General features: G+C 37.8%; 1 protein-coding gene across 10 annotated transcripts in view; it reads left to right on the plus strand.

The window, feature by feature from the left end:
* cadm1a (cell adhesion molecule 1a) overlaps nucleotides 1-23,514 on the plus strand; it is a 462,767-nt gene extending 439,253 nt beyond the window's left edge. For 8 of the 10 annotated variants that reach the window (NM_001113551.3, NM_001444012.1, NM_001444015.1 and 5 more), the window contains 2 exons: nucleotides 18,898-19,026; nucleotides 19,845-23,514. In NM_001113551.3, the coding sequence (NP_001107023.3) occupies nucleotides 18,898-19,026; nucleotides 19,845-19,963 (248 nt within the window). In that variant the 3' untranslated portion in view covers nucleotides 19,964-23,514. Of the gene's footprint in view, nucleotides 1-18,897 lie in introns of all 10 variants that reach the window. The other 2 variants (NM_001444019.1, NM_001444014.1) reach the window with 1 other exon arrangement.
* Nucleotides 23,515-25,506: the final 1,992 nt, after the last annotated feature.

Genomic DNA, 25,506 nt, shown 5'->3' on the forward strand with positions numbered 1-25,506 from the left:
TTCTGCCTTTATGCAGTTTTTTTTTTTTTTTTTTTTTTTTTTTTTGCTAGCCACTACACCCATACACAGCGCAAAAGTCCAGCATCTTTACGTTAGCATTTGTCTTGACTAGTGTGGTTGAATGACTTTTGCTCTGGGAACACTGTACGAATGTGGCGACACTGTTGACACATGCTCAGGGTCTGTATGCAATATGTAGTGTATATATCTATGTTTTTTTATAGCATGCAGTAGACGAAGAAAAAAAAATGATTAAGGCAAAACAAATGTTTTATTAATAAAATAAAAAAAATCACTTTTTAAAAAGCACTTTTCTCTTCGTGTATAATCAGAAATGTCAGCCGTAGGGGGGCTTTGCAAAATTTACCAGAGAAGGACGTGAGCCTGAAGTAACAAAAGTTGAGAACTTCAGACCTAATTGATGTTTTATTTATTTATGTATTATTATTGTCGCTGTTACTGTTATTTCATTTCCATGGAGATGGTGAGAGAGAGTAGTTACTTGGCATTGTGCCCTAACCACGTCTCTAACACAATTTTCATTTTTTAAAGACTGCCTCTTCCACCTTCACTTACAAGAGTTGCCTGTTGAAAATTGTTTGCACAAATGGTGCATTAGCTCTATTATTAAGTTATATTATAAAGGGAAACTATGTTGTCCATCCTGCCTCTTTTGCCTTGCAATTAATTGTCCTTGAGCATCAATTAAGTCTCAGATGAAATACTACTCTTAGTAGTCCAGGTGGCTGAGGACAAAATAAATGTTTAAACATCTATAATCACATTCCTTCTGTCTATATAACTATAGACAGGCAAAAAGCTCATGGTGAGAGCACGGAAACCTTTTCTCTCTCCAGCCCATGCATTGAAGTTAGAGCAGACTTCCCCTTTCATGTGAAGACTGTATTAGATGGACACCTGTGCAGGCTTCCTCCAGTCAACCAGCCAAAGGTTTTCATTTACACCACTAGGAAGGGGTATACCTGCTGTGCTGGAGATAGAGCCTCGCTCCGTTAGCCCTCAAAGCAACAGAAGTTCGCTAGAAGCCACACAAAAGTAGGTTCCAGGGGGCTCCGCAAGATACGTTCACCTTACAAGACATTGCATGACATTTTTTTCATCGCCTTCTCCCTACCGTCATAGGACTGGTTGTAGAATTCAAAGGCATTTATTCGACAGCTCTGATAATGTAAGAGAGAAAGCAGGAGGCAGATCTCTGCTCCATGGCTGACCTCGGCCCGTTGCGCCTGCGCTCTGCCCGAGGCGATCGGATGCTGTCTGGCTCTGTCGGTTTCCTGGCGACTAAGGGGGAAGAATTAACACTGATCCCTAAGCTCGAGGGAAATGAGGGAAGTGGCATCTGAGGAATACACCCATCTCGCCCGTGGCTTTGTACGGTTCCCTGGAAGGGACATCTTATCCTGGATTAGCTCTGACAAACTTCACTTCCCCTGCTTCTCACAGAATGGAACAACATGAGTCCCTTGTGTCGAATGTGTTGTTCCCAGATTTGCATAATGCTGGATTGTTGTGAATGCGAGTTAGTCCACAAAAGCAGCCGAAGCAGCCTGAGGATTTATTGATGTTTGAAGGGCAGACGAGGAGAAGCTGAGGCAAAAACATGGCCGTACTGAAAGTACAAATGATCAAGCATCTCTTAACCACAGGATCTGGTTCGTTGTCTGCGAGTATGCCTCAGGCACACCTGTCAAGCTCAAAATCTGTGGCATCTAAGCAGCTTGTAAAGGTTGCCCTCATTCCATGTCCTGCCTCCGAACGCCCCCCGTGGCCCAGTTCTGTCCGCCTCTGTGTAATGTACCTATAAATCTGCGGAGGCTGCAGCACGTGTCGAAACTTGAGGTGGGTGCTTACCACAGTAACGTATATTACACTGACCTGGAGACATTCCTCAACTTCTCGTGGGACCATTTCTACTTGCTCTGCTTTGGTCTTAAGTCGCCATCATGACATTGGTTTTGAAATAATTACGTTGTTAATATGTTTAAGTGGAAACCTTTCGGAGCGGCCCCGGAGATTTTAGCAGAGGAAATTGAGTGGAAATTGAATTGAATATAACCGGTGTTTGTCATCAACAATAGGCCACGCTTGAGTGTAATCGCTAATCATAATGATTTGTCTGAAGGAACCCGAGACACCCTTTATCTCAAGCTTCTTCATACAGGCAATGCAGAAGGAAACAAAAAGGTTACGAGAGAGAGAGAGAGAGAGAGTGGGGGGGGGGGGTGAGGGCGATTAAATCTTTCTGTTCATGACTTTGAGTTCATTTTGTCTCTGGGAACATGATTGATTTTCTCATTTAAACATTGCTTGGGAAATTCAGCTGTGTTAGTTTGAACTGTTTACCAAAATGAAAGCATCTTCTTAAATATGCCGATATGCATTGCCCTTAAAGGACAAAATAACTTCCTGTTTATAGAAATACCTCCAGGTAAAATGCATTCAAATCCAATTTGTCCACTGTATACACAGTACTTCTAAGTGGCTATAGCAAAATTGCACATAAGCCTCCGTTCGGGGTGACGGCAACACAGGGGGTCAATGAGATTTTTAATTACATTTCCATTACAGCACAGGACTGCTGCTCCTGGGCTGAAGGAACAGGTAAATATAGACAGGGCTTGCAATAACACATCTGCGATCCATCCGACCACAGGCCCAAGAGCAGAGTCATTTCATTCCAATCTGCTCACACTTTCACCATGGCAATCACTTTTGCTTAATTACAAGATTAGAGGATCTAATTAGAAGATCTGCTGTCTTTGAAATCAACACATCCTTTGAAATGAGACACTTCGGTTGCCCAGAGGGTAGACTTTTCCCTCCTTGTCAAATCGATTGCGCTTGAATGAGTGCGATGGGTTCGGTTTGCGTGAAAGGGGTGACCCTGTCGTTTTTAAAGGCGGTTTCATTGTCTCAATGCGGAGAGAGAAAATACATTAACACAAAGCGTCTTGGGAAGTCTGTCAACAAGCACCTTGCACACCACTCGCTGTTGTCACATTATTTTCTTTTTGAAAGCCACCATTCAGTCTTGCACATCTTTTTCTTTACCTATCACTTAGTCTAAGCGCAATACTTGAAAGTAAAAGTAAAATGCAATGAAGTGCAGTATTTTATCTCCCCATGTAGAGTGAAGGAACATTTCCATCCATCATGAAAATGGCATACGGAGAAAGAAGAATTAAGAAAATTGCCACAGACGTTCCCTTCTTTTCAAAGTCAAAGCAGATAAGCCTGATGCACAGTAACCAGCTTTTTATGATGCTTCCATCTGATTTGAGGCAAGATTTGGGGTGTTTGGTTTCTACTGTCAGTACATCACACGTGATTGGAGGTTTATTGAACATAGCCTCCCTTCTTGTGTTTCTCCCAAAGGAGAATTTTGATGTGGAAGTTTTGTGAGTGAGCAAATGCTGGCAGAATTTAATGAGATTTCTGAATAGAGGGCTTAAACTTTATTAAAACATGAAGGACAATAGACAGAGCAACAAATGGCCTTTTGCATTGCTATGAATGATATGATCTACCAGCTACATCATTGCAAATCAGTCCTTCATTGCAGATGTTTGATTATGAGAGTGTTTCTTTTTGGTGATTTTCATGATTGGCCAAATCGTGACGCTTTCATTTATGGTGATGATGCAGTTCAGTATGATAGTTGTAGAAAAAACATGCCATCACATGGGGCTGGAAAAATACTTCATGAAAGATGTTGTTAAAAGGGATTGTTCTCCCAAACTGAAATGTTTGATGTTAATTTATTCAGTCTAATTTGCTGTTGTTGTTGTTGTTTCTGCAGCTAAACATTAGAAAAGGTTTTTAACTGAAACCATTATCTTAACATTTTTTTTTTTGGTTGAAAAAAATATATAGACAACCTAAATGTAATACACATGGCTCTTGGAGTTTACTGAGGATGTGTATTAAATGTAATAATTGTAAATAATAATAAATACATATACAGTACACGCACACACACACATACAGTATATGCACACACAAAAAATACACGTACACACACACACACACACACACATATATATATATGAAGAGTTTAGATTTGAAAACTTCTAAAAGCAGTGTGAAATTTCCTTCAAAAATGTTGAATGAAAAAAAATGGTCTCTTCAAGTACCACCATAATGAGCAGTATTGAAATACAGTAGTGTAATAAGCCAAGTAAAGCAGCTACAGCTCTGCAGTTCTAAAACGTGGCAGATTAATTTCTATTATTAAGAATATTTATTATTGTCAGCCATTTTAAACATTGTACATAGTCTGAACGTTAACACTGTAGTGTGCTTATATGTAAAAAAAAAGAAACAAATAAAAAACTGAAAATGTCAATACTTACATTAAAAATGCTTTTAAAAGTTAAAAATGGTAGGTTAATGTTCTTAAAAAAACAGTGCTATTCTTAAATGTAAAGTGTTAAAATATAGTCAATTTATCACCACCTGGAAATGTTACCTGGACCTCAGAAATATAGGCTATATGTCATATATTAACTAATATTATATGTCTAATTCATATAAAAATAATTTTTGATGAATTTTGAAATATATGTAGCATGTACAAATGACACATTTGATATCGCCGATACCACTAGAAGGAAGCCCGCGTACCAGTAGCGGTATACATACCACAGTTTGAGAACCACTGAATTAAAATAAACATAGGATTTTACTGTAAGAAAACTGCTCATTTCAATGCAAATTTCAAATGGCATTTAGAGGTTTTTGCATCTGAACTCTTCATATATATATGAAGTGTTAGACTATATAGGTTGGACTCTCTTTTGCCTTCAGAACTGCCTTAATTCTTTGTGGCATAGATTCAACAAGGTACTGGAAATATTCTTCAGAGTATTTTGATCCATATTGACATGATAGCATCTCACAGTTGCTGCAGATTTGTCGGCTTCACATCCATAATGTAAATCTCCCATTCCACCACATCCCAAACGTGCTCTATTGGATTAAGGTCTGGTGACTGTGGAGGCCATTTGAGTACAGTGAACTCAGGCCATTTTCTGAAAACCCTAGAGATGGCTGTGCTTGAAAATCCCAGTAGATCAGCAGTTTCTGGCACCAACAACCATGCCAAGTCCCTTAAATCACTTTTCTTCCCCATTCTGATGCTCGGTTTGAACTGCAGCAGATTGTCTTGACCATGTCTACATGCCTAAATGAATTAAGCTGCTGCCATGTGATTGACTGATAAAAAAATTTGTGTTAAGCGATTGGACAGGTGTACCTCATAAAGTAGCCGGTGTATGTATGTATATGTATACAATAAATATATATTTTTCTTACTCTCAAATAAAAGTAACAATTGGCTTTTAGCTAACAATCTTCTTGAATGTTCTGTTGAGGAAAAAAATATTGAATTGCCTAATAGTATGTTTGTGTAAACTATAATATGGTATAATATAGTGTATATTTAAAGAAATAAACATTTTTCAGGTGAACTATGCCTGTTTTTACAGAAACTTCCTAAAATTAAAGTAAGTCAAAAATAAATAAATAAAACAATAATCATTGCTGTATGTGGACACCCAGTGAGCCACAGCAAAGTTAAATTCAAATCTCCACTGGAGCACAGTATCTATAGCCGCTTGGGCTTTTTTTGAGAAACTTATTAGAAGTGGGCAATGACCGCCTGAGTCCGGGACGATAAAACAACAGAAGCTTTTTCCTGAGGAAGTGAGGTAATTGACTATGAGTGCAGGATCAAGTGCAGCCACCGGCTCAACTCATGAAGAAAACGGCAGCATATCTCGTCCTCGCACCTGTGCTATGAACAGTGAGGCGTAAACCGACAGCGCTCGCCATTCTCCAACTGCCTTTCAACAGTCTGAATATGAGCTGCGTGCTTCTAACCTTTTGTCATGGCCAACAGGATCGAAACCCCAGTTCTGCTGTCTGTTCTTGTCGATGATTGTTGTTATTCCTGTCTGCTTTCAAAAAGATGCGCTAGTACTGGTTTGAAAAGGAAGAGATGATAGGAAGATAGCACGAAGACACAGAAAAGGCTTATTTTGGGTCATTCTTTAAAAGTCTTCCACTGTTGGAAATGTCAACACCGATGGAGACAAAAGAGTGGAATCAATAATATCTGGGTGTCCACACGAGAGACGAGGTTACTTGCACCCCTGCGGCCACATTCTCATCTGTACCATTGTTTTTGACCGAGAATCTGAGACTGCGGTGTTGATGGGACAGATGACCCTCTGAAGTCAATCCAGATATCACACTTTATTGTCTTGGGAGATTTCCTCAAACCAGCAAGCATGACTTCTGGAAGAAAAGATGTGTTGCGGCACTTCAGCCCTCAGGGTCTTCACCTCAAGCCCCTCAGAGACACGTTCTGTCCTCTTTCTGTCCAGATTGCTTTTGCTTGTGGTATTTCGCTCATAACTCAAGGTCTTGGCATCATGCAGAGCTCTGTTTGCTCTCATTCTCTTTTCTCCACCTTTTGTCTTCATTTAGACTTTGAACAGCAGAATTAAATGTCAGCTTTGGGTTTGGGCTTCGCTTTGTGCTTGTGTGTGAAATAGAGCTGAGCAGTGATGGAAGGATGTTAGGCATGCCTGTTACATCAGTATTCTTTGATTTGTGTTTTCTGCCCAGTGGCTCCACTTTGAAACTCTGCAGCTGAAACAAACCCACAGTAGTGGTTTTTAAATTACTATGGGATATAGGATAAACTATAGTGACACTACACTTTTTAGATAGAAAATGAAGCAAACATTTAAGTTAACTGCAGAACTTTGAGACAGGCAATTTGTGTTTACAGACATGCACACACAATTGTACTGAAGACAACATCTTTGATGTATGTTATTGTAAATACAATACTGTTTAAAAGTTTTGGAACAGAACATTTTTTAATGTTTTAAAAAAAATTGTTTTCATGTTTATTAAAGAAATCATCTCTGAAAATAGAAGAACTTTTGTAAGATTATAAATGACTTCTTTAATTCTTAAAAAGAATTTTTAATCTCTGCATTTTCATTATTATGGATTGCATTGTATTGTTTATTATTCTAAAAAGGTAGCCCTATATAAATTACAGGAGACCGTGAATTATGTAGCCAGATGTATGTATGGCTGCATTTTATTTTTAAAACGAACACTATAGGGCGGTATCAGTGTTAATTTCGTTGACAAAAAAATTTCGTCATCATTTTTGTGACGAACAAGTTTCTACAATGAAAACTTAAAAAAATGTAATGGTGATGACAACTATAATAAAAATATACTGACATTTTCGTTGACTATTAAAACGAGATGCGGATGTGATTGAGGGACTTTTTTTTTTTGGAAAATATCCCATCAGAATTAATGTTGGTGTGTGATGCATGATGCATACGCACACATTTTAAAAGTAACTGATTCACAGTAAAAAAAATGCATCATCTTCCATTGGGGCGTCTGTCAGATTAAACTATAATAAAATGGCCACAGCTGAGAGAAAAAGAAGATTTACATTTGATGTCAAGACAAAAAGACCATAAAACGTATGGGAAGGAAATAGCTGAAAAAAACTACAAATCTAAAGCAACATCAGCATGCCAGGAAATCATCCTGAAATCCAGCAAAGGTAAACTCGGATCTTTTTTATTATCATTTAACTCTGCATTTTTTCTTTTGCTTAACTGAAGCGGTAAAGCCTCTAACAAACCTTTAGAGAATTTACTCTGTTAGATTGTGGTAAAATCAGAAAATGTGGTCAAAATGTGGAGGGATGGGGGGTACAGATGGCAGTGGCCTCTAGGGGATTTACGTGAGAACAGAATGGCACTCTTAACAGAATTTTGAGATCTGAAAAAGCATTTACATCGGCCTCTGGTGGATTTACAAAAACAAAATCTGCAAAAAAAAAAAAAAAACTTAGCCCTTGACATATTTTGCTTGCTCCAGAATTTAGGGGTATGTAATTAGAATGAGCCTGGGTTGTATTTAAGGGTGACAGTACCCTAAAATCTGTTAGCTTAAAAGACAATGAATGTCCTGGCAGAAAATCTTTCTTTCTTTCTTGTATTTATTTTATTGAATCAATAAATGATCATTTCACATATATGTACTTATCTTTCAATTGTGTAATTTTATAAGCAGAGTAAAAAAGTAGAAAGTAATACTGTTTTAGTAACAGTAATACCTTTCTTATTACTTCAGCTTGTTGCTAAAAAGCAACAGTTGCAGCTCATCTACTTAAAAAAGGTGGTCATTGCTTTTAGTTAGTTACTCCACAACACTGAAAGCTAAGGCAGTAGATTAGATATTCTTTTCCATTTAAAAGCCAAAGCTGTGCACCACATCGAGGCAAGAAACAGGGAATCTAATGAAAAGTTACATAACGATCTGCGTGTCTGAGTGTGATAACTTCATCTTAACGTAACTGGATTAGAGTGCGCCCATGCGAAATGAGAGAATATTCAAGCTTTCTGCATATCAGGTGGCGAAGAATTATCACTTCTCCCAGAAAAACTGTTCAGCGGAACTGCAGAGCTGATAGGATCTTTCATCATGTCTTCTCGCTGTAGTTTGGCAGAAGGCATCCACTCCAGCCAGGTGATTTGCCCCATTTCAAGTTAAAAATAAATAAATAAAAAGCATGCTTAGTGTAACTGATGAAGCTCTTTCCGTTTCTGTCTCTCTCCCATCTCATATTCCTCAACACCACCTCCAGCAGCCCGAGGTGTGAACCCTGAGAGCTCACAGCAATCCTCCTTCGCCACAGGAGAGATATTTCAGAGACTGGAGACTGCGGACTCTTGGATGAGTGTCAGATCCGACTAGCGATTCGTTGTAGTAGCTGGAGGTGCAGTGCCATGCAACAGCACACTCCAAATTGAAGTTATCCTTTAGTCCTGACCTTGGATGAGCTTCCCACAAATGCCAATGCAAAAAAAGAGAAAAAAATCCAACCCCATCTCAGACTTAGTTCATTTGGATCAGATCAAAGTCGGCTTTTATCAGTGCCCGATGGCACTCCGCTCATACCACTTTCTGGAGAACGTACGTATGCTCTCCATCCAGCCTCAGTTAATCATTCTTTCACTCACTCTCTCGCTCCTTCACTCTTCCGACTGGGTAATTGCGTATTCCGGTCTCTTATTCTGCAGTCATAAACGTTAAACAGGAATACTGTTTATGGTAATGATTCTTCCATAAGCACCACGCAATACGTGTAATTATATGACTCCGTCTAGTCAAATTGAGATGAGAGCAAATTTCAAGGGTTTCATTAAGATGGCAATTTCTTGGAATTACTGAATATTCCGGAGGCAAAATGGCTGCTGAGATTAGAGGAGGTTGCTTGAGAATTACTCATTTCTAAACCATCTGCTTCTCGAATTACGCATTAGGCAAACTGTTGGTTCACAGTGGACTCTTATTGAATTAGGGTTCAGTCATTGTGTTAAGGGCGGCCTGGCACACCAGCGCACCGCGATCGCAGGCCTCAATCTTCTTTCTCATTGCTGTTGCTGAGCTCCGCACACCCCTTCATTTATCTTCCGGCTGGAGAGGAGAAAGAGGACATTAAAATCACTCCAAACTGGATGGGAACAGACAGTCCTGTCCCTGTCTTCACTCCATTTGTTAAGTTATGTTAATTCTTGTCAAAACCATTCAGTGAAAGAATGACCAAAGCCCATCTGCGCTTGCAGACAAACCTCCTGTGGCAAAGTGGATGGGGAAGAGGTTTAAGGCCCTGTTTACAACTATTATTAAGATCCCTTTAGGTCGATCGGATCACAAGTTGACATGGGAGACACATTCCTGCTTTCACCTGGAGTTTAAAAACATCTCCATTGTCCACTGTTGATGTTTCTAATGAGGGAGAACATATGGCAGGTGTATGTTTCCATTTAATATTGCAAAATAATTGAGTAATATTTGTTTTTCTTTTGTTTGTGTATACAGTTGAAGTTAGAATTATTAGCCCTACTGAATTATTAGCCCCCCTGTCTATTTTTCCCCAAATTCTGTTTAACACGTGTCCAAGCTGATTTATTTCACAAGATAATATATTGATTCATTAAATATATCTATTTCAAATATATAATTATATCTTTGCCAAAATGACAGAGCATTTTACTAGATATTTTTTAAGATGCTAGTATTCGGCTTAAAGTGGCATTTAAAAGCTTAAAGATGCAGTATGTCAGTTTGGCACCCAGTGGTTGAACTAGGTATTGCACTCCTGGATCAAAACACATTTTCACTCTGCTTCCCCTCTGACTATCCCACTCAAACGCAGGTTGCCAGATTGATGACACCAACAAGAGTGTGCCTGACTATCAAGCCTAAAGACTGATTTAAGGCTCATTTGAAATGTTTTCTAGCTAAAAGCAACAGCACATGATAGAAAAAAAAAAATTTCTTTTTAAAAGGAGTTTTTGTCCTAAACAACACCAGAAATGTATATTTTAGAAACAGCTTCTATTTTTCACAGATGAACAAGAGAATAAACAAACTGAGAATGATCACCTCAGGCACACCTCATGTGCTTTATTCGGTGTTAATGCTAACAATGTGAGTTTGAATGTTATTGTATGTGACATTTATTGCCATACAACTGAAAGCAGCTGCAGATAGTTCACCTCAGATCTTGAAATTGAACTTCAGTTACTCAGTGCAATCCAACATATTAATCATTCAACATGTACATATACTAATGTTAAAGAGGTTTAATATGTATAAATTAGATTGTAAACCTTACTATTTTGCTGGAATGCTGTGTAGTATTCTGTGCTTCTGAATGGCTATATTTAAATTTCTATTGTGTTTTGTCTGGTGCAAAAAGACAAATTCCTTATTACCGCAAATCTCGTCACGTAGCGTGTTCTCAGGAAACAATGTAACCTGCTCACCTAATGTTTACATTCATAATATTTATATTATTCGCTATTTAATAACCCCATGTGGAACTCTGAATCAGCATCTCATTTCTGAGGCTGTTACTGTCCACTGGAGGTCACATTTCAGTCGCAGATGCATACTTGGAAAGCCTTCCTGAATGAATGAATGAATGAATGAATGAATGAATGAATGAAATGGACCATTTTCCACCAAGGCAACCCAAAGTGCTGAAATATAATTGGCTAAAGTGGCACTGAGCAGGTTAAAAGAACCAAAGCAAAGACAGACACGTATTGCACATTTTCAAAGCAGAATATCTGACTTTAGCATTGTTTTCAGAAAACAAGAATGTTTCTTAAATATCTACAAACATATCATGCTATTTTTATGCTTTAGAAGAGTCAACAACTTACAAACAGCACCTTTAACTGGGTTAATTAGGCAAGTTAGGATAATTAAGCAAATTATTGTAAAAGTATGGTTTGTTCTGTATACAATCAAAAAATATTTATGAAAAATATGTTTAAAAAAATAAAACATTACCCATAAAAAAATATTATTGGTCATACCGTGAAAAATCCCTTGCTCTGTTAAATATTATTTGAAAATATTTGAAAAAGAAAAACAATTCAGATAAGGGCTAATCATTTTGACTTTAACTGTATATAGTTTACATTTGAATGAATTTTTAAAAAATATTTTACTGAAATATTATTTGATTGTACTACAATGAAATTAGAATTAAATTATTAATTTTATCCGTGAGATATTCTTACAATAAAACCACATGAGCTTCACAGGTTAAAATGTAGAAAACACGAAATGTAAAGCTTTTTTCATTTTCTTTTTTCTGCACATAAAAATATTGTTTTACTCGTGATTTTAGCTATATATGCGATATGAAACACTAGAATTCACCCTTTTTTTACAATTTAGGGATCACATTTTCATCACATGATAGTATGATCATGTGACACTTGTTTTGGTGACTGGAATGTGCAGCATATGATTGATAGCACATTCTATACATGAAATAAAACATTCATAAACCTCTATTTGGAATTAATGAATTCTGAGAGCTTGTCTCTAAAGATGTACTATAGTACATAAAAAAAGAATGTAGTAAAATTCCAACTTAGTTGAAAAAAGAAGAACTGGTAACACTACAATAATTGCAACATATAAATGTAATAAAGACATCTACATCTAGACATCTTTTCACACAGAAAAAAGTAATTTCTGCCTTTCTTTATAATAAAACATTTTTAAACATACAGAGTAACTTTTATCATATGCCTGAAATGTAAGTTTTTTGCCTGTTCATTTGGGTTATTTAATCAATTACGTACTCATTCTAAATTATCTTAAAAACCACAAACAACTCTTAAAGAACTGGTTTGTAAATAATGCAATAATTTATTTATTAATGAACAAATAATTAATAACAAAATATGAAATCATTAAGCACATTATATATGTACTTGTAAGTCAAGAATACATAATTTGTAATGGTATTTATAAACAGAATGTAGAGGTAATGCTTATCATATGATGAACTATAGCGTATACTGAACTTAATCAATAAATTATAGTGTGCAGTTATTAAATCCTGTATATTCAGGCAAAATGAACAATTGTTTGCATTTAATTCCACACTGTATTTCTATTAAGTAATTTTATTAAGGCAGCATAGACATTTAATGTGTTGACATTTGTAAAGCCACTGAATTCTTTTTTTTTTTTTTTTTTTTTTTGGAGCATATGAACATTAAATTGAGATAACAGAAATGATACAGATAGTATTATGAGAAAGGGAGAGCTTTCCCCTTCAAAACATTTTACTATTTCAGACAGCAGTTCGACCACATGAGCATTTATGACGAAAGCAATCCGATGGATACTGCAATCTGTGTCTTTCACAAACTCATGAAGTGGCCGAAACTTCACATATTTTATACCCCTGTATTTAGTGTCATCCACTTGTGATCATATCATCAAAAGTGCATTTTACTACCACGTCTAAACAGGGCCAAAGAGGAAGTCAGATCTTTGCCATTCTTAGTCTGTTTATCCCTCCGTCCAGTGCACATTAACATCTTAATAGGAATCTGTGTTAAAGCATGTCTTTTGCCTCCTCCCTTCTTTTTGACAAGCGTGAATTAGGTGTCAGGCAGATTCCCTCAGACTTTAATTGAATCTCCCTTCCCTCCCGCTGGAAAAAAAGGGGGAAATCTAAAGTCAAAATAGCCTATTAGGTTTATCAAGTCATGTTTTGTTGGGTTTGGCAGCATCATCTCTACATCCCGCCCTCACCCTCCTCACACCACAGTTGTTTATGAGGTGAGATTGGGTGGGATGTTGTACAAGCACACCGCTCTGTGCTTTCTTGCTTTTCGTTATCCTCTAATAAGTTGTGGCCTGCCGTTTTTTGTTTTTTGAACTCCCCCAGGAAATCCTCTCGGCTCTCAGGCTCAGGCCACAGATGAGAGCGGGAGATTGCCGTGGGTAAACAGGGAAGGCTGATCAACTCCTCGTGACTGGATTACCAAGCGTCAGATTGCTCAGTCGAGACATCCTTCCCCTCGCTTCCTTTCCCTTCTCATTGTGTTTTTTTTTTATCAAGTGAGATGTTTGGAGTGAGGATGAACCCGCGGGCTGATAAAACACTACACGGACCGTGAGATGTAGCAGAGAGATCGCATGTTCTCCTTGCTGTTGGGGGATCCCAACGGATAAGTTGTATTAAAAGAAACAGATTTCACATTTTCGATTTGTCAGAAAATATAAAAACTGATACAAAATTTCACACAGAAACAAGTCATTTTCACCTTGTTTTACCTTCAGAGAAGAGGAGAAAGAAAGAAAAAAGAAAAAAATATTTATTTTTTAAATTATTTTCATTCAATAAACATTATTAGTCATGGTATGCGTAAATTACTAGATATGAAATTATCCTTTGTCAGCCATTTTATTATTTATTTATTTATGCATTTTCCTTCAGCTTAGTCTCTATTTCAAATAGCTCCACAGTGGAATGAACTGCCAACTATTCCAGCATATGTTTTACAAAGTGCAGGCCCTTCCAGCTGCAACCTACTACTTGGAAAACCCTATACACACTCATTGAAACACACATTCATACACTACAGGTAATTTAGTTCATATGCAAGTTTATTTTTCATTCTATGGCAGAAACACCATTGAGCCTCACTAGGTCCTCTTGTATGGGAGCCAACTATTTTCAATGAAAAGGCACCAAGCTCTGCCCAAAAAGTTGCTAAAAGTGGCTAGATTACGTCATATGTTAATTCGCATATTACTGGCGTCATCATTTTTTACCATTTCTGTTTGTTTAATAGCCTATGATTAATTAAGGGGTATTTATATTTGCACTACGCTTTATGTAAGCACGCCAATGTAACTAAATTTATTGCTGTTTAAATACAGTATATCATTATAGATGTGTTGTGAATTTGCAGTAATCTCTCAGATGTAATAAACTCTGTTCTGAAAATTGAAGTTCTGAAATTGTCACTAAAATATCTGTGATTGTGAACAAGAAAAGAGTAAACGGTCAAATCAAATTGTTAAAATAAAGGAGAAGCAGATCGGTTTGACTGTACAAGGGAAATACCTTCACACTGCCAGTGCTAGAACATTTGCTGTCGGTACGCAGAGGAGTGATCTGCTGATGGGAGAGGCTGCTGTATGAGGACTGACTGGGCCACCTGTCAGTGCTCTAAGGCTGGGGAGGGGCCGGTGTTACCCGTAGCTTGTTGAGAAGAGTAGGGACTTTACAGTATGGACAATTGACACTCTATAAAAATCTCAAAAAGAGTGGCTAGATTTGTTGCTAATCACTTTTTCGAAAACTTATCGCTGGGGGGTTTGAAAAGTCACTAAGTCTAGTGACAAAGTCGCAACACTGATGGGAGCGCATTTGTTATAAAACGCTCACAGGACATTCATTTAGACAACTATGCAGATATATTAAATAGTAATACAAAAATACACAAAGAGAGACTTTCACTTTTACTTTACACAGATTGTGAATGAACAGACTTACATGTACTAGTTGCTGACGCGATCATGAGGCTGTTTTTGCACCAAGTTTGAAGTTATTAATCAGAGAACAAGATAATTTTAATATAGCATGATCCAAAATTTATAGTATAATATTGAGAGTTAATGTTCATCTCACGGCCCACCTGCAGGATCCCTGAGACCCACCGAATAATAATCCCTGATTTAGTTCATCCAATTCACCTATAGCGCATGTCTTTGGACTATGGGGAAAACCAGAGCAGCTGGAGGTAACCCATGCTATCACAGGGAGAACATGCAAACTCCACATAGAAATGCCAACTGACCCAGCTGGGACTCGAACCAGCGGCCTTCTTGCTGTGAGGCAACAATGCTAACCACTGAGCCATCGTGCCGCCCTTAATTAATTATTTATTAAAATGCAAATTTCAACTTCCCTTATGCAGAATACATGATAATATCATTTAACTACATCTATGTGGTGTGCATAAATGCTAGATAGTCATATACTGGATTTGTTCAATAGTACTTGATGTCACTTCCACAAAAGATTTCTGTTTAACACGATCAACTATTGCATATATAAAATAAATATTAAATATTGTGGGGCCAAAAAAATACCATTTCTAAATGCTCACAATGCACAAATGTGGCCATAGTTGAAGAAACAACCTTGGATGTGCAGAAAAGCATGTCAGAAATCCGTGATGTTGGTTATTAATGGCATGGAGATCGTTGGTGTCTTTCATTGGCTAGCTCGAGAGCCATGTCTCCTGTCTATTTTCTCGCAGCACTTCTCTTCAAACTCTTTAATTTCCGAGCCGAGTGTGAGATATTGATGAAAAATTTTGCTCCTCCTTTGCTCTGTAAAGAACCAATCAAGTCCACAAACCAGCATTAACTTTGGGTTGTCATGGATCCCTACACTTGATCAATAAACTTCACATATCATTACGCCGCGCAGCCTCAGAGGCCTGCCTTGTTCTGTGGGTGAAATGGAATAAATCTTTGTTAAAAATTGCTTGTGATTCGCACTTTTAGTCTTGAGGGCAAAGTGTATTTCTTCAGCTCGGGCTTCAGACAGCTCACAGTTTGTGCCAGATTCGTTTGAGTTATAGTCAGGACTGTAGTTGTCAAAAGAATATAAACAACAAGGCCCTCGTCGTCAGAGCTCCACTGTCACACTCGTAAATGTTTAACCATTTTCAGTCCCACGCTTGCTATTTGCATCACTTCTGTTTGTTGGTGCCTGTCTGTAGTTTAGAGGTCTTATTCTGAAGAGGTCGATTTCAAAGATGCTCGAATTTCTCTTGCAGGCTGCATTCAAAATATTGTAAATGTTACAAAATATTTTTATCGGCTTGCATACCTATTGTATGTTTAACTATAGTTGTATAACATATTAACATACTTATAAACCATGAATTAATAGACCATGTACTCAGTTCATTGTCTAGTGTGTGAAGTTTTAAAGATTATTTTGGAATTCAACATTGCCATTTGAATGCCTTATAAGCTTAATAAAATATCATTTTATTTTATTTAGTAATTAAATTTGCAAGTGCATGAAATAAGTGGTAAATAGGTGCATAATACTTTAAAAATATATACAGACCCCCTAATTTTTCACGATGTCTTTTGTCATTTTTTTGTGATTAAAAAGTGCTACTTTTGTGGTGGTAATTTCCAGAAATGTGTGGACAATTTTGTGATTTAAAGACGTATATATAAATATAAAAATTGTATATGTAAATTATTTATTTACCATATTAGGTAGCCGACTATGTTAGATTCAAATTTCACTACCAGGAGCATCTGACATCATGTGCCTCACTTGGGACATGCATCAGGGATTCCCCTATAGTACACCAAAAAACAGGAAGCCGTAAAACTTATCAATGTCAGGGAAGCTTTTTCTCACCTTAACTCTTGGAAAAAGAGTTAAACGAAAAAAAACATTTATCGATTTTACGCACATCATAATACCCGCCATACATGTAAAGCACAAATAATGTCCTTTAATTCGGTCACATCCAGCTGCCATCATCTTTGAATTAACCTCCATCATTGTTAGCTTTCTGTCTCTTCCATTGCTCTGTTTGTTAGAGGTTTCCCACTTTCTTTTGCAGTTTAAAGCACGTCAAATGCACAAAACGCCCAATTCACATTTCACATTTTAAGTGTGAAGAAAAAGCAGTGTGCCAGTATTCAAATTGTGATGCACACATTATGATTCATATGTATTAAGGCCCAATCACACCGGTACGCTTTTTGTTCCTGTTTTTCATCAACGTTTAACACTTTGTCACTAAACAAAAGAGCTGCTTTTTTCGTTGGTGTCTGAACAGAAAGAGCTGTATTATAACGCAACAGCAACTAGAAGAGAGTAGCAAATAGGATTTGATAGTTAGTTTTATTTCACATTTCTTTTTATGACTTGCAAGTTCACTAAGTGCCATCTAATGTCAGGGGGTAATTTTGCACTTACACTCTGCTCAACGCTGATGAAAGTTTGAATGCTGAAAAACATCTCAAAAAACGCTGACGATAAACATGAGCGGAAAGCGTCCCGCTGTCTATGAGCCTTTATATGTTCATACCAAACTAATTCAATGTTTACTAAATTCAGTTTTTTTCTGTTTCTGTTTAAATAGTTCTTAGCAATACTTTCAGTTTCTTATTAAAGCTAATTAAAATGGCTATGCATTGCTAATGTGCAAATTATGTTACTAGTCATGTGAATTATATGTATAACACCCTTTAATAATTCATTGCCCTTTAATCATTTACTTACCCTTCACTTGTTTTTAAAAAATATTTATTTATTTGGTGGTATGTAGAAAAATGATGATTGATTGCAACCATTGACACACTGAGTTTCTTTTTCTGTTGAAAACATATGAAGATATTTAGAAAAATATCTTTACATTGATTTCCTATGAGTAGTACTATGGAAATCAATGGGGTGATATTTTCTAAGTAGAAAAATGGGCAAAATATAAAAAAAAATTCCCATTGATTTCCTATACTGTAAAACCCACCAGTCAACTTTAGCAAATGAAATGAGTGGAGTTAACTCAAAATTTACTTAAAGTTAATTCTACTCATTTGAAAAGAGTTTTGAACTCAGTGTTGAAGGTAAACAGTTTATTGAATACCTCATTACTTCAAATTAAATGGAGTAAGTAGACAGTACTAGTATAGATTAGTTTTTAACTTAAATGGTTTGTAGCAATCGGTTTCCTCAAATGGTTTGAGTTGCCTTAACTTATTAGTTTTTAGTAGGCAATGCAGTATGTAGTGCTGTCGCCTCACAGCAAGAAGGTCGCTGGTTCGAGCCTTGGCTGAGTCAGTTGGCGTTTCTGTGTGGAGTTTGCATGTTCTCCATGTGTTCGCGTGGCTAAATTGCCCATAGTGTATGTGTGTGAATGAGTGTGGATGGGTTTCCCAGAGATGGGTTGTAGCTGGAGGGGCATCTGCTGCGTAAAACATGTGCTGGATAAGTTGGCGGTTCATTCCACTGTGGCAACCCCGGATTAATAAAGAAAATGAATGAATGAATGAATGAATGAATGAATGAATGAATATTGGGTTTTACAGTACTCAGTTGGTTTGAGTTCTCTTCATTTATTGGGTTTTACTGTGGTCAACTTACGTTGTTTACTCAAATGGATTAAGTTCACAGTACTCATTGTTGCAATCGGTTTCCTCGAATGGTTTGAGTTACCTGAACTTATTGGATTTTACAATGTATGAGTAGTACTATGGAAAGATCAATGGAAAGATATTTTCTAAATTTCTTCTTTTTTCTGTTCTTCTTATCGTCTTTTTTGTTTATGAAAAAGAAACTTACAATTGTTTAAACAAGTGAAGAGTGCATTTGGATTTTTGAGTGAACAATCTCTTTTTTAAGTTTGTTGTCAATCAGTAACACAGCATCTCTTGACTCTCTTTTTTTCTCAGATTCCCAAGCAGGAGCAGAAACACAGAGATCAATGGACCATGCCCTTATCGGAGGTGTGGTGGCCGTCGTGGTCTTCGCCATGTTGTGTCTTCTCATCGTTTTGGGCCGATACTTTGCAAGACACAAAGGTAATTCAGACCCCCACCCCAGCCCCCAGACTTCCTTTCAACGTGTTGTCAAGGTCAATAGACTTTCTAATTATTTTGGATAAGATTCTGGATTGGCGAAGAAGCCATCCTGGCGTCGAAGCTCTGCGGGTGCTTTAAATTGGCCCGTGGCTACGACCGCATTAAGGCCGCTATCCCTCTGAGTGTACCGTGCTGTTGTTTTCTGTAATATAAAGTGGGCACAGCATCTCCGCTTTTCATCAGGGCTACTGCCTTCATTATCACGCCACAGACTGCAAGGATGGGAATAATCCCATTCGGAAATGAAGTTTGAAGTGGATCGCTTATTCCCACCACCTTGCAACACTTTCCAAGGTTAATTCTAAAGCACAAAGTCAAACTAAACCCAAATCTGGAGAGGATTTTATGGAAATTTCCTGAATTATTAGACACAAATAACAGGTTTATTCTAGCAAGTGCGTGTCAGGCTCGATTTTCGCTGCTTTTCTTGTTTGTTTTATCTAATAGCGCTCGATCTGGAGGGTCAGGTTTCATCTGCCTCGCCTCGCTGTAATCAAAGTGTCTCCATCATGGGGACGTCTTACCTGTAGTTCTGACACATGAAAGACAGTATAACGCAACCGAGTGCAGCACGGTGAAATTAATGCCTTATTTGTTGGCAGGTAAAGTCCCTGCAATCGACCCTCACTCTAAATTAGAGAAGCTGCTCCAGATGCTCTTTAATCTCTTTTAAAACCTTGCAATTGCATCAATCAGAGGCCCCGAGGTGCTGGAGATATTGCTTTTATCAACACACATTTTCTCTGAATCCCACACAGGCACCTACTTCACACACGAAGCCAAGGGGGCAGACGACGCGGCGGATGCCGACACGGCCATCATCAACGCCGAAGGGGGCCACAACAACTCGGACGAGAAGAAAGAATACTATATCTGAGTCCTGAGGCCTCTGTTGTTCTTAATATTTGCTTTTGTTTTGGTTTTGGCGGGAGGGGGTGGGGCATGGGGGAACTGAGATCTTTATTTTTCTTTTGTTTTGGTTTATTTGTCAGTTGGTTTAGTTTCTTTCCTGGGGATTGAATGACGTAGAATGCTACACGGGCAGCTGAGAAGATGTAGGTATTTGTGTTATACAGCGGGGTCAGGGGTGGGCTTTGGGGGGGGGCGGGATACCAGACGTTGCCAGTTATAAGTGTAGAAAGTGTCACCACACAGCAACCTCCCCAACTGCTGGTATTTTTCGTTAGTTTCTTAAACCATTTGCAGAAAATTCTGTGCCTTGTTCTGAATTTTTTTTTCTTAGTCATGCTTTACACGCCATCTATCATTTACAACGCGACCCTAAACCCCCCCTCCCCGAAAACACACATACACCTTCATCTCTGATGAGACATCTTTTGGCTTTCCTATGAAGGTACATGAACGCACACCTCAATACATTCCCCTACACTGTGGGCATCTCCATCTTCTGTACTAAGAGCAGGCCAAGTCACATGATTCATTCAATCCCAGGTCTTCAGCAGCATCAAGGGAAGTACAAGCAGTTTCCTTCCTTCCTGTTCCCTTAACAGTTTGATGAGAATTGATCCTGAAAGTTGCACCTGTTTCATTCTGACAAGCATTGCAGTAGAAATTACTTTACCTATTTTTTTTCCAGTTGTACAGTATGTGCCAGTACATTTGAAGCATCACTACAGAGCATTGGTGCAGATGATTCCTGCTACTCTGCACTTATGGAGGCTTATCGCTGAATCCCTTGCAGAATAACCACTTGAGCATTACATGTCCGATCACATGCTAGCATCATGTGAAATTGGTGATTTTTGGAATATTTTCAGGTGAAACCCATTTGTGAACACATACTCAGATGTGTTTCATACGAGTTCCTCAAATTTCACATTTGATTTAACTATGTAATGGCATATGTAAAGCTGGGTTTTTCTGTAAGGGAAGCCTTTGCAGGTATTTATTATTTCAGTATAACGTTGTCTTTGGTTTTGTTAGCATTTTCATCCAGAAACGTTTTCGCACATGCCATAATATCGAAATGAGAGTCGCCATCACTGAAAAAGGTCTAAATGCTGTGGCTTACATTTTCTGTTCTTGTTTTATGCTGTAGTTTTCCACACAGGGCTGGTGAAGGTGACCCTCTAGCACACGTAAATAACTACCTAAAATTGTGTCAAATTTCTTTTGCTTTATGCGTCGGTTATGTTAGGGGGTAAGCGCAGCAACCATCATGTTTGTACAGAGAGGGAAGATGTGGAAATGATTTGATTTCTATAACTTTACTACCTTAAAACACATTTCAACAGCCAAAAAAAGAAAGAAAAAAAAAACATCTGCATTTGTGTCTCGTTTGTAGGCGAGTCAGTGAGGATGTGACATCGATGTTAAGCAGTCCAACAAGTGTGTAATGGTATATGATTGCCTGTCAAGTTAATTGCCTGTTTGTTCTTCCTCAGAGGAAACGGTGGCAATCGCAGCTAGCTTATCCTAGTGATATTAGTATTTGAATATAGACTGGCCAAATATCCCAGACTCTGGTGCGGGGAAAAAAAAAAGCATCACAGTGAAATAATTTTCTCTTAAAGTGTAAACAATGTGTGTTTTATTGTTTATAATTGCTGTGAGTTGCTCCTCCGGGTTCCTGCTTTCGCATAATATTGCTGGGCTTGAAATGAGGTTCGTTTGAATGGAGAGTGAAACAAGCAGTTTTTTATTACCAGGACAGTAAAATAAATAAAAAAGACAGAAAAGCTTTTAATAACATTCCAAATATTTTAGGCAACTGATGTAATTAGCCTCATATGTGGATTTTCCCCTATATTTACAATCGCTGTCAACACATGACGCTAACCAAAAAAAACAACACGCTCATGCTTTCTCCGCTCCTGTGAACACATTTCGCCTAGCTACAATCGTAGCACCCGTCAAGGGTACGTAACGTAAGGTGGCTAAAGATGTCTACAGTACTTTTCCTAAAGAGAAGTATTTCTTCTCATTTCCTCATGACTCTCTCTGTAGTGTAAGTGAATTTAGACGCCATAGTTTAGCCCTGCTGAAATCAGCCTCAGTGTGTACGTAAAAACGGCGAGGTTGAGGGGGAAAACACACTCTTGTTCGCTTTATTTTCTTATTTATAAAGAAGAAACAACACGAGCATCCACTTTTAGCGTATGTGCATTAACCATGGGAAACACTTTGGACACGTTTGTTTTTATGTAGAATACAAATCCGAGGGAATGTCTTGCAGCTTGATGGTTACCGTTGCAGTTGAGATATACAGTTGTGTGGCTTGTGCTTAACTAGTGAGCATCATTTAGCTTTGGTCTGGCAGCTTCTGAACAGGATTTCAGACATCCCTTCTCTTTTCGCGTATGTGAGAGACATGACATCAGTATACTAATTTTGTGGTACTTAGACTGGGCCGATGTACATTTTGTTCAACTTGTTATGTTAGACCTGTTTTAAATGTGATTACTGTGGTTTAATCCACTCTACTAGGCGTTCGAGGACTTGGATGGGAAGACGCAGATCTCTTTTTGTCGTCTGTCTCTTGTACAGCAAGTCGAAAAAGGTCAAGTTGAACGTGTCCAAATACGACTACTTGTTTTGAGATGTGAACCGGGTCATTGTGTTTGTTGTTTTCATTACTTTTGTAATGCCCCTTGTTTGATAGTGCAACAGTGTTACTGATTGAAACGTTTATTTGATCTTGACGGTTTCGTTTTAAGCCCTGTCTCAGGTTCACGTACGATTAACGGTATATTTGCATCTCAGGAAGAATGCAAAGTTAAAGCCCATGATTAAGAAATCAGACAATAATTACTAATAGGATCAAGCTGGATCTCAAATCAAATGGTGAATTTTATATTTGAACTACATGTTTTATGTATTTGTTTTTGTTGTTGTTGTTTATTTGGTGCACTGTAAAATGTGTACATAGGGTACACAATGTTAAGTATTATCTTTTTTTAAGTCCAACTTCACACAGAGAGGACAGGAAAGGACAAACCAACTCAATCTCATGAGAAACGTAATTATTTTATGAGTTTTGAAATTGAATGAAGCATGAAGGTTCACCCCTAAAATTAACCCTCATAGGGGCACAAGCAGATTATACAAACACGTATGAATTATATTATACAGTTTAACACAAACACACACACACACACACACAAAGTAAAATAGTTACAAGATACCATGAGAGAGTGTTGGGGAAAATGTACTAATCTGAATTCAAAGTTGACATGTTTCTCGTTCTGGTTCCAGATTGTTTGAGAACTTTTATCATTCATTGTTTTTAGGTTGGTTCTTTTTTTTGTCTTTCTGCTGTACTTGGGCAATGTTACTGTGTATTAATGAAGAAAAAAATATCCACATTCCCATACACATTTTGTATTTGTTCATATTAGACATTTTTACAAAAAAAAATGGAGAGTTCTTGTCTTAATAAAAAAGAAAAGATATTAATGTTCAAAGTAACGGCTGGTATTGTGGTGTTATTTCCTGTGTCGCATGCCTTGAAAATCTTATTCGTCCATTGAAGGTGAAGTCAAACTTTCAGAAGTGTGAATGAAAAGAACTATTTTGCTATCGTCAGGGATTTGCACAGCACAAGGAACTGAATCCATTTGACAACTGACAGAATCTCATCAGGAAAATGTGCTACGTTTATCTTACAGGATGCTTGTGACGTTAATGTTGAAGATTCTCCATCTTCCATACAGTTATTTTTTCTTGAATGTTCAAAGAATATCTTACATCAGATGGTCCTAAAAATATCTTTTCATAATGCCTTCAATATGGTGGCGCATATGTTCTAAACAAATCTGTTTGGATTTAAAGAAACTGCGCACAAAAAATGAAAATGCACTGACCTTCAAGTGGTTGTATGACTTACTTTTGATTCTGTTAAACACAAAAGAAGATATTTTGAAAACTGTTAGAAATCAGTCACTTATAGTCATAGTACGTAGGAAAATACAACCCAGGCTCATTCTGATAATGTGTGTGTGTGTATAAATATATATATATATATATATATATATATATATATATATACATCCCAGGAGCTATGTTTTTCCTTTTGCGAATCCGCAAATTTTGTTTTGTCCCACCTGCTTTTTGCAACTGTTCTTCGACCGACTCGAGCCCCTTCATCACTGTCAACTCCACTCTGCTTCTCAAATCCTCTGACGTACACGATGAGACAATGAACAAACTACGTTCACTGTTTTGTCACAATACGTTTTCAGAATGAGCCTATGTTGGAAAAAAAAAAATTCAAGTTGACTTGAAAGTAGATGGCTACTGGTTGTTCCTAAAATCTTTGTGTTCAACAGAAGAAACTTAAACATGTTAAACGGTAAATAGATAAGGACAGGCTTTCAATTTTTGTTGTGACATCAATTTTTTCCTCTTGTTGTGACGTTTGGCATGGGATCGCGATAAATGCAAGTTACACCTCTCTAACTTACTACAAGTTACCCCCCTGTCTTGCAGTCCACAGACTTACACTCGGATTGGTCAGTCAGTCGACAGCAGCCTCTGATGTATTTATGCCAGAACTACAGGCACGAATGGCACTCGTGAGAGAAATTCATGTGGTACAGGTTAATTGATTACCATAAACATCAATGTTTACATCCAAGCTATAAAATATTAGCACAGTGTTTCTGTAATAAATTGTAAGTTTAAAGGACGGAAAAAATAATCCTAGTAGAAAATATTAAAATATAAAGCAGACTAATAGCCATACAGTAAATGTAAAAATTTCAATGGGCCAAGAAAAGCATGTGTGTTTGGTCATGTGTGCAGACAGTTAAAAAAAAAGTCTGCATTGGCCCAATAAACACATTGTGACCTTTCAACGAATAACCATGCAGCTCTAGATCTCATTTGCTTGTAGTGAATCCACTCATACAGATCCTCCAGTAAGCTAATTTCATTTCTGAATGCACTTACCACAGATGCTAAAACACCCTAGAAGCTTTTACAGGTTTGCTTTCGCTTCAGAACCAGTTGAAGATCTCCAGTCGAGGCTCCCGCTTTCCCATCTCCTTATTATCCCTGGCATCTGATTCTCCAGCCCTGCCACACTTCGGCATTGTGCTTTTATCCTGCTGAACTTGGACAGAGGCAGCCTACAGAAAGAATATCTCTCAAGGCTCTTCTCAAGCTGTCTCATGTCCGCACCCTGACCTCGCCGCCCAGTGCCAATCTCAGCGACACACTCTGCAGATGCTGACCTTGAGTTGTAGCTGTTTTTTATTTTTCCTCTTTCTTTTTTCCCCTCCCTCTATATGATGCCTGGTTTTTGATTGCCTGCGCAGGAGCTCAGCACTAGGGTTGTCACACTGCCAAGGCTCAAAGTCACCCTCTGCTCAGATAGGATGGATCTGGAGGTACAGGCAGAGAGAAGAGCACAGATGTCACGTGAAATCATCTCCATTCCAGAGAGAGAGAGAGAGACAG

The sequence above is a fragment of the Danio rerio genome, chromosome 21 (genome assembly GCF_052040795.2).
Source record: "Danio rerio strain M-AB ecotype USA chromosome 21, GRCz13ab, whole genome shotgun sequence".
In the NCBI taxonomy this organism is placed as follows: Eukaryota; Metazoa; Chordata; class Actinopteri; order Cypriniformes; family Danionidae; genus Danio; species Danio rerio.